Raw genomic sequence first — 15004 nt, forward strand, 5'->3', positions numbered from 1 at the left:
AGTTGAATGAGGTGGGTTCAGAGGAGGCCGGGGTGAAAGAAAGGCTCCATCCTTGTGCTGCAAAAGAGGTGCACAATTAATTATTTCAATCCGTTTGGATGCAGCCAAGCATACACACACATGCACACACTTACTTTGACAGGACAAGATAAAAAAAAAAAAAAAAAGGAAATGTGCAGAGAGATGAACTTTTGCACTAGTTTCAAACAACAGACACACACACACACACACACACACACACTCCTTCAGTATTACTAGTTTAATTCTTAGCAAACACAAAGGAGAGAACAACAATATGTGAGATGTACTGTATAGTGTTTTGCAAAAGGAAAAACTAGTAACACTTTAAAAGGTTTAGTTAGCTAATGCATACTTTATACCACTTGAAATGTAAAAAAATTATTAGTAGAAGTGGAAATTAACATTAACCAATTTTTTATAAATGCTAATTTGAACAAGTTTTGCTCAGTGTTTGTTTATGATACTGTCTTTCTTCTGTGGAACATGAACATTTCTTCATTTGTGTTTCAGCAAAGAAAACAGGTTTGGAAACATCATGATGGTGAAGAAATTATGACAGAATTTTAGTTTTTGGGTGAACTATTAACTTTTAGTTAAGGTTAACAAATTGAACCTTTTTGTAAAATGTTACCGAAAAATTAACCAAGACACCCCACCCTTCACAGACATTAAAAAAATAGCATGTTCCTTGAATTATTATTTTTTTAGCCTTTCTCCATGTTGGAATCACTTTGGGAAACGTATGGCGGGATTAACATGCACCACCCGTGTGGTCCGACACACCCCACACTGGCACACCAGGTTCTCCGATATTCTGCCTGACCCCCATGGCAAGGGCTCCTCCTGGGTACCCTGAAGCAGAAAGGGGCACTTTGCTGCACCCATTTGCTGCTCAGGAGGGGAAAGCAGAAGCTGTCCTGGCCCGTTAAGAAACGGCCACCCCCCTGTCAGCAGCAGACGTGGTACAGTCCCACTGATGCCCATCCCGATGCTGACCTCGCCCAGCAGACGCCTCATCTCCTGCAAGGAGGAGCCTAGGAGCAGGATGTAGTTACGGGCCAGCACCAGTGTGGAGATCTTGGACAGGCGCCGTCCGGTCGGAGGGGCTCCAGGAGGGAGGTAAGGGTGCTGCAGTGCTCCACCTACACCAGTGGGAGAAGAGTAGGGCACCATGACCTCTCGTAAAGCATCCATGGCCACGTTGAGGTCCTGCATTCTCTTCCTCTCACGGCTGTTGATCTTTCTCCGTAGCTCCTGTTGTTCCTCCACACTAAGCTCACGAGGGGGTTTCAAAGATCTGAGAGGCCCCTGGAGACCCTCAGCACTGGAACCTGGTCCTCCTGCTCCCGTTACCCGAACCATTCTTGGCATGAGTTGCTGCAAAGAGCTCTCGCCCTGCTCTCTGCACCTAAAACCAGACACAGCCTGCATTCTGGAAGAAGATATTAAGAAAACATGATTAGAATATGGGAGAAAAATTTAAAACTCAGCATGTTATCTTTGGGATTTACAGAATGTGTTTAGCCAAGAAATTAAAGTTCTCTATTCTTCATTATTTACTCACCATCATGTTGTTCCAACTGTTTCCAAATTAAGTTTGACATTCTTTCTTCTGTGGGACATATTTTGAAAATTGTCTGTTTTTGACCTTGCATTCAAAGTCAGTGTGATCCAAAACGACATTCATTGCACAGAAACGCCTTCAAAATGCCATCCTTTGTGTTCCACAGAAGAAAGAACAACATGAACAGAACATCAATTGGAACACACAAAATGTAGTAAATTATGGCAAAATTTGAATTTTTGGGGTGATCGCTTTATAGTTGTTGTGTTGCTCAGTCCTGTTAGCAGGCAAAGACTTTACCTTCAAGCTATTGGTCCGCACGCTCCAGATGTTCTTTCCAGGGATTTCTTGAGTAACAATAAAGCAGTTCACTTCTTCAAGTACATTTTCATCTAGTCACGAGTTAATCTTCCTAAAAACAGTTAAATGCTCAGTTAGATTGTTTGCTCTTTTGTCCATGTAGTTGTCCTTCATGGAGATCTTTAAACTATGGCTAACTAACACACTCCCTAACCATTAGAAGAATATGAGAGAAGGACTGCTGTAATGGGTTACTCTTTCAATCTCTCTCTCTCTCTCTCTCACTCACTCTCTCAATTTCTGTTCCTGACGCCCCCTCATCTGCCCTCCATGCTAATGATTTGATCAACATTTCCAATGGTTGAAAACCCTGACTGTGAGCACATGCCCCATATTTATTAAATGGGTTCTGAAGATGTCTTTATTTCTGCTTATATCAATGCAATACTGTTATATTTTTGCATGGATCAGATATATGGTGACATGTGATTGAATGAGGAAGCAAATGAACAAGTGAGCCAACAAATAGAAGGCCTAATGATTCTCGGTACAGGTGGCAAACCGGACATATCCAGTGAAAGACTGATTGTAAAACATACAAACGGTGTAATTATCTCTTTTCCCAAACTATTGACACATTTTCTTTTAGCCTCCCTCTAAACGTGAGAGGAAGGAAGAGACATAAACAGAAAGCATGTTGTTCACGTTGAGAGCAGGAGGTGAGAACACAGAATCTTCTGTTTGTCTTGCAGGGGTGAGAGGAGGGTAAGAAGGTGGCGGCACCCGGTCCCGGTGAATGGTATCATGGCATCCATGCACGCATACTCGTAGGCTCAGACAGGAAAGAGATTTTAAAGAGCAATCGGAACGCCAGGCACCTGCAGGGCAACAGAACACAACCTGCCAGTGTGTTGGGGTGTGTGGAAGTGTGTGTGCCTCTAGCTAACCTATAAAAGACAGCCTGTGATGGATTAGAGCTGGGATGTTCGTCAGCTGTACGTTTGTGAACGTGTGTGTGAAAAGAAACGGCGACAGAAAGGAGGGAGGGTGAGAAGAGAGGGCCGAAAGGGACACCTGCTCTGACACAGAGACAGAGAGAAGAGATGAAAAAGAGAGGGGAAAGAAAGAACCTGGTGTCCACCCACAACAACGCCCCCCTCCCGCTCTCTGTCCTTCCGTCCAGTTTGTGGGGAGTTGAATGGGGTGGCGCAGTGCCGGGGGGCTCACATCCGTACCCCCTGCCCCCAGTGCCGATTGCCTCCGTGGGTTTCATGACAAGGCTATAAAGGGTCAGGGACCATTGGAGCCAGGCAAGGGGGAGATGAGGGCTGTCTTTGTGGTCATAGTGTGCTCCGTCTGGGTCAATCCGGCAAACTTGGGCTGGGTCTCTGGAGCTGCACCTGGGGGTTCAATCAACTCATTCACACCAAGCCTGTTTCCTGTAGTTACTAGTAAAACGTGTGTTCCCTTGGCACTGCTGGGGTTCCCATCTCTAAGAGACACATACAACACACACATGCACGATAACTTAATCATGTAAAAACGTTTCAACTGCCCCCACAACAAAATTAAAAGGGAAAACGAATCAATTTTAAGCTGAATATCTCTGTATCATATGTGGATTGCTGTAAATAATATGTTGTTCTGTTCACTAAGGGATGAATCAACATTACTGATATTTGATGATGCATCTTGACATTTTGAATGTACACAAATGCAACTGAGATCACGCAGCCTCAGCGAATGGACAGTTAAAACACGTAATTTGGGCTACAACCCCATTCACTTTCATTGTAAGAAAAAGAGATGCCAGTACATTCTGGAAAACAGTTGCTCTTGTGTTCCTCAGAAGATGAAAAACCTGACCTCTGATGAAAACAAAAATAATACCCATTTGGAAAAACATTGATCAAGCTATAGGCCTTTCTGTAATTTATTTTCAAGTTACTGTTTCAAAAAATACATCTTATCAACCACTCCTTTTGCCAACAATTTCTCACTCCCTTCTCTTATTTCAAAAACAGTTCTGTGCGCCAGTGGAAAGCCTCTCTGACAGACACGTGAGCTTAATTACCCAGAAACAAAACAAGGAAACATTGGGCATAAAGAAGCTGGAGTACCTGTGCTAACGTTGACAGCTTGCACTGCTAGCTGTTTTTCATGATGTAGAAGGTCACAAAACAAGCTGATGCAAAAAATCAGTAACATAGTCCATATTCATCACCAGACCATGGATGCCGAGAAACGTCTGCTAAATGCAGAGCATGATATTTCAACTGCCGGCTGGCCAGCCCTTCGCCAGATTGTGTCCGTACTGCACATACTGCAGAGCTGTCTTGCACACCAATAAACCTGTATAAAGAAAAGTTCTAATGAGAAATAAACAGATGTCACAACTTTATTCTCTCTATCTCTCTCCTGGAGAGAAGCAGGTGTGGAGGGCGAGACTGGAGGGCCTCAAACTTCGTCAGATGATTCACATTCACTGTCACGAATGTGTATCTGGTGGAGATGCTGTAAAAAAGTTGACATGGGTGAGGTGAACTGTCTCGAGCTTCAGAGCGCTGTGAACCCTGCTTGACATGTTGCTCTGGGCCAGCGGCCATGGATATGAGAAGATTACAAGCTGTTAATAAGGCGGAACCAATGAGCTGAAGGCTGGGTATTGTGACTCCCAGCATGCTCTGGGAAAGGTTGGCCTGGACAGAACGGTTGGCTTCTCAGATGGTTGAGACGAGGCGAAGAGTCACCCCATGGGCCTTTTGTCAAGTTGCCCGAAGAACAGTTGACACAACGGACTCAAAATCATACACACACTGACATCCAGAGAGTGCTGGGGATTGTTCTTCAAACACACGCTCTGAAGCGGTCCTGCTGAGGACACACTGATTATAGCTGTCACGGGCTACTCAATGCCAGCTGCCATGTGTGTCACATTTCACTAATAAGAGCACTCACTTTGACACGTCACATTGAACATATGCATTGCAGAATGCCATGCCAAAAGGCTTCATGTAAAAAAAAATAATAATAATCCTTTTATGAGACAGAATTCCATTTCATGGTTTTTACCTTTTTGTTGATCTCTTTACAGCAGTGATTTAGGAATAAATGCAAAGGCCATTGAGTTTTTGTGAGTAAGCTTCATCATTCACATCTTTTGATCTTGACGTATAAATTGTGTGGGTGAAGTAACCATTTCTAGGACAGCTCCTGCCTTTCTTTGCTTCACTTCTAATTATTGCAATGCATCTTTTAGATTGATAAACTCATTAATATTCAGGCGGCATTCATTTTTGTGTATTAGGGTTGTGCAACATTCAGAATTAAATTATTGACTCCCTTTCAGTTCATGGGCTTTATTTGAATTGAACTTTGAGGGATCTCTCCCATTAATCATATATGGTGAAATTGTTCCACCAAGTATTTGATATTCTTGATGCTGCTCTGCTAAATTTCATTACACAACATTATCTTTGTTAATTTTTTAGGATGGCATTCTTCAACTAACAGCTCTCATCAAAAATTATGTAATAGACAGAAGGTCTACTTTACTGTTCATGGAAACTGAAGATGTATTCCAGTGCAACTCTTTAGTTTTAACAGTAAAAGAGTGCAAGGGAAGATGCAAGTAGCTAAGCATTTAATATCGGACAAATGTTTTATGATAGAAATGTTGAACAACCCACAGTAATTTCCAGTGATGCAAAGTTCAAATGGTTTACTTTACAATACATTTTAAAAAAATTTCTTTATCCCTTAAATCATTTATCCTTTAAATTCCCCTCTTAAAGGTATGTTTAAATAAAATGTAATCATTTGTTATGTAAATGCATTGAGGCAGAAATGAATGAATTTATGCTTCAGAATGTGTCACCTATATTCGTGCCCATGTAGTTCCACTCATTTTTTTACTAACTAGGTTTGCGGAGAAGACATGGAATAACTCATTGACTAGATGAAAAGACAACAAGACAACATGAAAAGGGACAAGCCAGAGAGACCAAAAGGAAAAAAAGGGTGGAAAGTGGTAAAAATGTTACAGGAAAGAAAAAAAATTAACCAGCCAAAGATGCCTAAACTCAACAAGGCAACGAGATGTTCCATTGTTTGATTATATTTCCCATTGTTTGAATATAGCATGTGTACAGAGTAATTTACCTAATTTAGCTTTTTGGTGTTGAATGTTAGCTATAGTGTCGTCTGCCCTCCATTCAGGAAGTGTAGGCCTGATGAAGAATGGATTCTCAGACACTTGTGAAGGCGGCTGAAAATGAGTGAAGATAAATGAGAGAAAAGAAGAGTCAGGCGACCCATGCAAACTGAGAGCGGAACACCTCTATCAATCAACCATACATCAACCACCCTGACACATGCACACACAACACACCCCAGATAAATGCAGCAATACAAGACAGAGTGTGTATGTGAAAGCATGTGTGCGATGACAGAAGTGGGCAGAAAGTTTCTTGCTCACTCCTTAAAGTTACTAATATGATTTTGTGCTGCAGAAAGACAGAGAATGAGAGTGTTCCCAGTGGACTGAAAAAGAGAGACATATGCCAGAACAGGATCAGATTGCAGAACAAAGTAATCGGGCACACACACAGTTTTTCTGAAAGGACACTGCACATAAGATCATTTCTCTGAAAAGGTTCAGCTGGACAGAAAAAAAGCCACAAACAAAAAGTCCAGCAGCTACAAACCCTTATTGGCCTGTGGAGCTCCCATGGTGCTCTTCGATGTTAAGTTGTCAAGGCCCTGTCCTCTTTTCATAGAGCATCCACACTCAGCCAGTCATGAATATCCAAGAGTTCATCCCCTTACAGGATTATCTCCTTTCTTTAACCGCTCAAACATTCTTAATGCACATCTTTCTATCTAACACTCCGTTGACTTCTTTTTTTTTCTCTCAGTTTCTCTGCTCCATCTGTCTTAGTCTCTTTCAGTAAACACATTGACTCTCAGTAAACACATTGATCCACCCTGTATGACAGTGCACTGGATTTAAAATCATAGACTTTTAGGTGCACACAGCACCCCAGCTCATGACCTGAAAACAAGCACCAGACGCACATACATGCTGTCTCTCTTATTCTCTCTCACTCACTCCCAAAAGCCCAATAGCAATAGCTGAAAAAGAGACAAATTGAAAAAAAGAAAAAAAAAATGATCTCACTTTCAAACTTTGATATTTTTGTTTGAGAAAGAAGTTAGTAAAAGTTCCTTAACAATTTCCTAAACAATTGCAGGTTGCCAAGTTGTAGATAGAGGTTTGCTAAATAAATTGCATTTCCATTTAGTTTCAGATAAATTAATATATATATATATATATATATATATATATATATATATATATATATATTTATGCAGCAGAATATGTCACCCAAATTCATGCCAGTCTTGTTTCACGCAATGTTTTTTAATCATACAATCATCACAAGACACTCAATGAATCCCAACAAACTAAAATAAAGAATAATACAATGACTTTTACATGGAAATGTCCTCCTCTCCATGGGGTGTGTTACATAAGGATGAACAGATGATGGAGGGTGAGATAAACACTAGACCCTGGGGATGTGTGCTCTCATATGTACACTGTATGGGTTCCTCAAATCATCCGTCTGCTCCTCCTCTAAAATGTACTTCTTGAAATGATTATGATAAATGACTGACACTTGCTATAAAGATGATGGATCAATGAAACTGAGAGGCCCAAAAACACATTGAAGGAGACAAAGTGGATAACTTTACTTTTGTCCCCATCTTTCTTTCTTGTTACTTTCAATTGTCCCACAATGCAACAGATGCACTTCATTTATTTATTTTGGCTCTTCTTCTTTTTCTCCACACTATTTTTTTTTTTTTTCCACCACCTTTGATGCATCTCTTCAATCCTCTAGCTGTAATCCTTTGGGCTAACAAGGCCTAGTGTTTGCCTCTGAATGGCCCAACATCTGTGCTGAATCAGAGGATTTAAAGATGGCTTTAAGATCTGAGTTTAAAATCACCTGGCACACACACACATAATAAACATTAAACACTAAACACAATCTGTGAAAATGCATGAGAGTGTTGTAGCCTTCTTCAGAATAAAATAGTCGCTATCTTCTGAAAAAGGTTTCATTTATAGCCTACTTTTTCTAACAGTATAGTAAACAGTTACTTTATATAATGCAACAGATTATGTACATTCAGTTAATTTACACTGACGTCATATTTGTTTGATCTGCTATGCAATGATCTGTATGCGATGACGTCGGCTACTAAAGTGCAGTTGTTACTGGACTCATGACACGTTAGCATATATGTAGATTTATTAGTTACGGTATATTAGTATCTGTAAATATGTGTCAGCAAGTCTGATTGAGAGGAGGCCTTCGTTAAGGTGGACTGTGTTCAGTGGCTCCGCAGGGGGAGGTGCAGCTCTGATTAATTTGGAAACGTGATAGCGTGTAATTCTCATTAACTTTCGGAGTAATTGCATTTTACGCGGAGCAAATGGGCGAGGCGGCTGAAGATTACTAACAAGCAGATGTTAGTGGAGGAAGACAAGACATCAGCAGCCTGTTTGCTTTCATGGAGCTCAATCTGGGGTAGACATTACTATTACACTGACTGCTGTTAAGGGTGCAGTCCTTTTTTTATTGAAACTTTAAAATACTTTCGTGAAGATTTGATGATGTATATGAGACATTTTTGTTCAATTTAAATTATTCAGTTGGCATGATGATTTTAAACTGCCCAAAATAAATCGGCAGATAAAAAAAGTAAAAAAATAAAATAAAAAAATTTATCTTCTATAATAATCAGTTACGTTTGTCCATATAAAATATGAATGACTCCTTATTTTGTAAAAAAAAAAAAAAAAAAAAAAAAATAGAACAAATTATAATAATACAATGAATGTTTAAAAATATAGACAAATAAACAAGTGGCAAATATGAATATTCAAAAGCCAGCTTTACTCCATATCGTTCCAGCTCAAAAATCCCTTGGAAAACATTGCAACAGAAAGAGCAATCTGCAATCCAGCAGCTGGCGTTTAGTTTGTATTCCACTTAATGTATCTTAATTTATTCCCTCCATCTCGCAGCTCCAGGTTTATTTTTATTTATTTATTTATTTTATTTGTTTGCCTATTGTGTGTAGGGAAAGACTTCAAATACGTTTCCTACATTCTAAATAAATGATCTCCTCCTTGAAGCTTAAAACATGAAGGTTATCTCATTCTTTCCAGAATGAAGTGGACATGCTTCATAAATGTTTATTAGAAAATCTACAAGGTCTCATTTGGAAAACTGCCAAACGCAGCAGAATCATTGGCTGACAGATAAGAGTGTTCACACAGGTGACAGAAGTCAAGTGTAAGTGAAGTCATTGTAACACATTCATTATATCACACTAACTTGTTCTCTCTCTGACCATAGGCTGGAATTTATATTTTCTCTCAATCTGTATAGGAACTTAATCTACGGTTATCCTTCTGTTCAGAATTACTGGGTTATAATAAACTATTTTGTCATTCTAACGCAAACGAATGCAATGGTGGTGAATTTGCGTTGATTAGAATGATCAATTAAGTGATTTCTCTCTCTCTCTGTGTTTTTACTAGTTATAAAGATACTCGTTATTCAGTTGCAGCTTAGTTTAATTTGCCTGTATAAACATCTAATAGTAGTCTAGGATAATGTGTAAATCTAAATCATACAGTTGGGATAAATTGCGTTTGAAAAAACAATCATTCGTAACTAAAAAATTGATTTACACAATGTATCAAGCATTATTTTTTACTTAATATAAAAGAACGTCTAGCCTAAAACACTAAATAAAATACCAACTATATAAAAAAATTAAACATTACAATATAAAACTTACTGTGGGGTTTATCTATAAGCTCGAAGTAAGAACATTCGCACTCTTTTTAGACCGCCTTTGTTCCAGTTTAAATTCACTAAATGGTGTCGCTCTGAACACTCTCTGTTTGATGACATCACGAGTGAGTAACTGATTTGTTTCCAAGAATAGCTACCTTTTTTTTTCAATCCAACAGCGCTGTAATTTAATTTTCTTTTAATATTATTTTTTGACGTGTTGAAGTTTCGAGATAGATAGATAGATGGATAGATAGATAGATAGATAGATAGATAGATAGATAGATAGATAGATAGATAGATAGATAGATAGATAGATAGATAGATAGATAGATAGATAGATAGATAGATAGATAGATTTTGCACACTGAATAATAATGATAATTATTATTATAAATTAGGTTAATTAATCAAGCACAAACAAGCAAATAAATGCATCATTTTACAACATTTATTTTACAGTTAGGACTCAAACATTCAATGTACATTAATTTGAAAATACCATCAAAATAAGTAAATAAATATCCTTTTACACTTTATTATAAAAAAATAAAAGCTGATCATTCTTCGCATCGGCCATGTCGGGTAAGCTTATGCAGAAAGAAAAGATAAAAAATAACAAAAATGGAAAGCCAGAAAAGTAAAGGGAGAGATAAAGACAGAGAGAGAGAGAGAGAGAGAGATGAACAGGTGCATACTTCCTATTACAGACAACGCTTGGCAAATGAATTCTGACCCCAAACATAAACAGAGGAAGGTAATATAAAATCTTTCAAACTGTACAAACGCTATCTACATATTTACACAGTACAGTGCCATTATGTTTTTTTTAAAAGCTCTATAACTTTTTAATGTATAATTTCGTCTAACAGTAATTGCCCATTAAACTAGCAATCTTTAACTGCATAATGAATTGTAAGTTTTAATTATATTTAATTATCCTATGAATCTGTTTCGCATTAAACTTCTTTTGTAAATAACAGTCCCTTGTTTCAAGGCTAAAAAGAGTAAGATATGCCATTTTCACAAACTTTATACACAGAAATGCACATGGATAGTAAACCCTAAGAACTCTTAAGTGTTAGAAAACTATGTTAGTGGCTTTGATCCATTTTCTTCGCTTCAGAACTATTTGTGCTTTCCAAAAACAATTGTTCAGCCATAAACTGATAAACAAGATAATACAGCTTTTATATAAAGTCTATGGTTCCGTCTCAAAGATTTTTTATCAAAGTTCAGTATAGGCTACTTCATTTTGAGTCACTTGTCAGTCGTGACATGCTGACGGTGCTCATACCGGGCACGTGAGGCGGAGGAACCTGGCACATGCTGCACGGACACGGGATCCCCGCACCCCAGTGCTGGAAACCAGCGCCAAGTGTGCCAGCGCTGGCTGTTGGTGCTTTGATGAGTCCGTGATGCGGCCTGACGGCTGAGAGACCCGGGCCGGAGAGAGATACGGCAGTTGACACTGCTGGTGGAAGCAGAGGATGGTGCACCGGGTGAGACGAATGCGAGACAGCAGCATGATGACCCGGTAACGGAGCGCCCGCCGCGTGCGTAAGGGTGCCACAGCTGGACGGATGGAAGGCGGTGTGATGAGCCCCGCTACCTCCTCCGTAGATCTCACTTACAAGCCGTTTCATCTCCTCCAGTGAGTTGCTCAGCATAAGGATGTAGTTGCGTGCCAGCAGTAGGGTGGCTATTTTGGAGAGCTTGCGCACGGATGGCCCATGGGCATAGGGCATAACCTCCCGGAGCCCGTCCATGGCGATGTTGAGGTCGTGCATGCGTTTTCTCTCGCGACTGTTGATCTTGAGGCGCATGCTCTGCAGCTCAGTCTCGGATAGAAGTTTACGGTCCTTTTTGGAGAGCATCTTCAGAGTGACTGCGTCCTCGTCGGCGCTGGAGACGCCCTGCAGGTCTGTAACTCTTAACTCGGGAGAAGAATCGATCTGCGTGGAGGAGACGGCCCCGGAGAAACCCACTGACTTCTTGACAGAGGACAGGAAGAGATCATCGCCTTCAGGAGAAGAAGGTCTACTGGACACTCGGCTCGTGTCGGAGTCCATGGTGTTCAGTGCGCTTTCAGATTCTCGCAGATGTCAATATTCCTTTAAAAGTAGAGAATGATTAAAATCTAAAACTTAAAACAAATTTAATACGAAATAATTACGAAAAGTAAAAAAAAAAAAACGGTAATAGGCTACGGCTTGATTAAATGCAGTGCAGCAGATTTAAAGTCCTAGTATGTCCTAGAGATTCTTTGCAACTCGCCTGCGCAATAAGTTTACAAGTAAAGCTGTAAAATTTGTTACACAGTTTGCCAGTTCAGCAAATATAAAAATATAATTATGACCAGAAGTTAGCGATTATCTAATATGCCAAAACAGTCAAATAAATTACTCCACTGAATAATTGCAAAGAGAACATTATTTAAGCTAATCGTTTAAATAATGCTGACCTTTACTAATCCACATTGCTTTTATACATTTTTACAAATTAATCAATATTTTCTATATATTCAAATTTACCGGTAGCAGGTGCAAGCGCGTGCTAGTGTGTGGCTTTGAAGAATTTCCTCGTTATTCCAGTTCACTCGTGCACTGTTTGTGTTTGGCACGCCCGAGAGTGACGAGGGGTATTTTATAGTAGGTCCCTCCTCCCCACCACCCGGGGCAAGACACCGGGACAATGTCAACGCTTTTCCGACAGCCCATCAAGAACCAATGAGCTCCAGTGGGTGGGGGCCCTAAAACCTGATGTCATTGCAAAGAAAAAAAATCGAGGCTTCATTAAATACATTAGACACACTTCGCATATGGTGTATCCTCATAGAGCATCGTTAGGTTTGGATTACAGTGAGTCGGTTGAACAAACTGTGCAGACTGTCCTAAAAATATTAAGTTAAGTGATGCATGCGTGGACAAATTTTCAAACTTTCAAAACTCTAAATAGTACACTACCCCTGCGTTTACCACCGAAAACAAAAACAAATGACTGAACACAAAAAAATCATTTTAATTTTTTTTATTATTTTTTATTCAATTCAATTCAATTCAAGTTTATTTGTATAGCGCTTTTTACAATACGAATCGTTACAAAGCAACTTTACAGAAAATTATGTTTCTACAATATTCTACAATAAATTTAATTATTTATTTTTTGTAGGCTAAATCAAGATAGGCTAGAGCTAAATATAGGCTATAAGCCACCATTTAGCATAATTAAAATTGTACATATTATTTTTTTAAAATATTCATCATTAGCCTATTATTAAATTGATAATAGCTTACATTACATATTAGTTTTAGCTAACATTTCTCACTGGATTCATACGAATTAATTAGCTTTGAAAAATGCAGCTCAGGAAGCTGATGGTCATAGACAGTTTTTCTATAGTGTGATGGAGAATGGATGCAAAATACCGTGCATATATCCCGCCGGATTGAGCGCGGTCAGTTGCAGACACTGTTTTGCGGTTTGAATGCGCTCATATTGTTTTAACCCGGTGACCCCTTGCGGGCGCAGGACAGCTGACTAATAATTTCAGCCGTTAAGCCCATTTAAATCGTTAATAAACGAGGCGTGTAAAATGGCTTTTAACGGTTATGATCTGAAACAAATCAATTAGGCCAATATGGGCAAACAGAAGTTATTGTTTGGGGTAGAAGAGGAGGGCATAAACGGGCGGGTTACACAGCACCCATAAATGAGCAATTACATTTCGCTTTTACTTTGGAAATTAATTGGACATAGCCTCCATAAACGCAGGCTGTATAGCTACATAGCCTATTTTAATATAGATAGATAGATAGATAGATAGATAGATAGATAGATAGATAGATAGATAGATAGATAGATAGATAGATAGATAGATAGATAGATAGTCATGTGTCTGTTCTTCTGACTCCACAGGTGAGAGAATTCCCCAGATCAAGGTCTTAAACATATTTTCATTGAAGCATCTATGAGCTCTTGTAGTTGGGTTGTTTTCCCCGTGCGGACAGTCCCGTCTGTCTGTTTGCTTGTTTACTCTCGTTAAATACGCTTATGCAAATGATTTGGTTTAAAACGGCGGTGTCGGAGATAAATTGTAGTTCAGTTCCTTCATTATGAATTCCGGTAATCTCACTTGTTAAGTGTAGCGAAATGGTAATATATGCCGCGACTGTCTGGATTAGAAACGGGGGGACAGAAAAAACCCTATTGTCAGAGCTGCAGTTTATTCCTCGCGCATATAATTATCTAAAATGTCACCCGGGGAAGAATGCGCACAAATTCACACGCACCCACACTGACTGCCAACTGTCAAAGGGAGCAATTACAGAAAGAGAAAGACTGGGGTTGGTCTGCCCTCGATTCAAACAAACTTTGGTAACTGTAGTCCGCCGAGAATGTTGCCAATTAAGGCTAATTAAGCGCATGCTTGGCTGACGTCATTACCTCTTGATTTAGATCACAATGAGCCAATGACAAAGATGTACATTATTTTTTTTACAGACCTGCCTAAACAAGACTCTCAGCATAAACACTGGCCACTTATGTGATTACAGTGCTGCGTGAAAGCCTAATGAGCAATGTCCTTGATTCTAAGGTTTTGTGGACCACTTGTCACTGCTCCAATTGTAATTATTTAAATAAATTTAATATGCATAAAATGTACACTAATGCAAAGTGATACTATTTTATTCTGAGTTTTCACATATTTGCTTAAAAACAGAGAGAGAGAGAGAGAGAGAGAGAGAGAGAGAGAGAGAGAGAGAGAGAGAGAGAGAGAAATGCCAGGTTCCACAGAATTTTACAGCTTATTCAAATTTCACAATTCAGGTGCAGAAAATTTAATCAGCTGAAATGACAAAAATACAGAACTGGATACATTTTATGTCATTCAGTCATTTAATTAAAAGCTATTTGTTTAATGAGGGCCTGCCTCAGAGAAAGAGGGAGGAAGATAGCAGAGCTTTTGCCACCTCAGGGTGAATGAATGTTAGCCTGTTGGATGAGTGTGAAGGGAGACTGAGTGCTAATTTCTGCCGGTTGGCAACGCCAGACTCTTCTTTTCTCATTACCTTTATGAGATAATGATGTGTTTGCGTATGCATTCCAATAATGAGGTGGGCAGATGTGTGTATATGTGTGAAAACTGTTAACCCTAAGAGCTAAATTAGCCAGAGCTGTAACTGCAGTCATATTTAAGCTAATGAATCCACCTGGAGTTAAGTGTCACCATTTTTTTGCA

General features: G+C 39.3%; 2 protein-coding genes across 3 annotated transcripts; both read right to left on the minus strand.

The window, feature by feature from the left end:
- Nucleotides 1-250: 250 nt before the first annotated feature.
- On the minus strand, nt 251-2110 carry olig1 (oligodendrocyte transcription factor 1). 2 transcript variants are annotated; one of them, XM_052606306.1, is made up of 3 exons: nt 1886-2110; nt 1586-1736; nt 251-1453 (listed from the first exon to the last, which is right to left on the minus strand). In XM_052606306.1, the coding sequence occupies exon 3, from the start codon at nt 1450-1452 to the stop codon at nt 748-750; it is 705 nt and encodes a 234-aa protein (XP_052462266.1). In that variant the 5' UTR covers nt 1453; nt 1586-1736; nt 1886-2110; the 3' UTR covers nt 251-747. The 2 variants fall into 2 exon arrangements, with proteins under 2 accessions (XP_052462266.1, XP_052462264.1); XM_052606304.1 differs by lacking the exon at nt 1586-1736.
- An 8081-nt stretch (nt 2111-10191) lies between these two features.
- Nucleotides 10192-12433, minus strand: LOC128019930 (oligodendrocyte transcription factor 2-like). The gene is made up of 2 exons (XM_052606299.1): nt 12297-12433; nt 10192-11876 (listed from the first exon to the last, which is right to left on the minus strand). Exon 2 carries the CDS (start codon nt 11832-11834, stop codon nt 11013-11015), a length of 822 nt encoding a protein of 273 aa, XP_052462259.1. The 5' UTR covers nt 11835-11876; nt 12297-12433; the 3' UTR covers nt 10192-11012.
- Nucleotides 12434-15004: the final 2571 nt, after the last annotated feature.

Source organism: Carassius gibelio, chromosome A9, assembly GCF_023724105.1.
Source record: "Carassius gibelio isolate Cgi1373 ecotype wild population from Czech Republic chromosome A9, carGib1.2-hapl.c, whole genome shotgun sequence".
In the NCBI taxonomy this organism is placed as follows: domain Eukaryota; kingdom Metazoa; phylum Chordata; class Actinopteri; order Cypriniformes; family Cyprinidae; genus Carassius; species Carassius gibelio.

Bases quoted from the DNA above. Each gene is read 5' to 3' on its own strand.
- olig1 (XM_052606304.1), bottom strand. From the start codon at position 1,452: ATGCAGGCTGTGTCTGGTTTTAGGTGCAGAGAGCAGGGCGAGAGCTCT.
- LOC128019930 (XM_052606299.1), bottom strand. From the start codon at position 11,834: ATGGACTCCGACACGAGCCGAGTGTCCAGTAGACCTTCTTCTCCTGAA.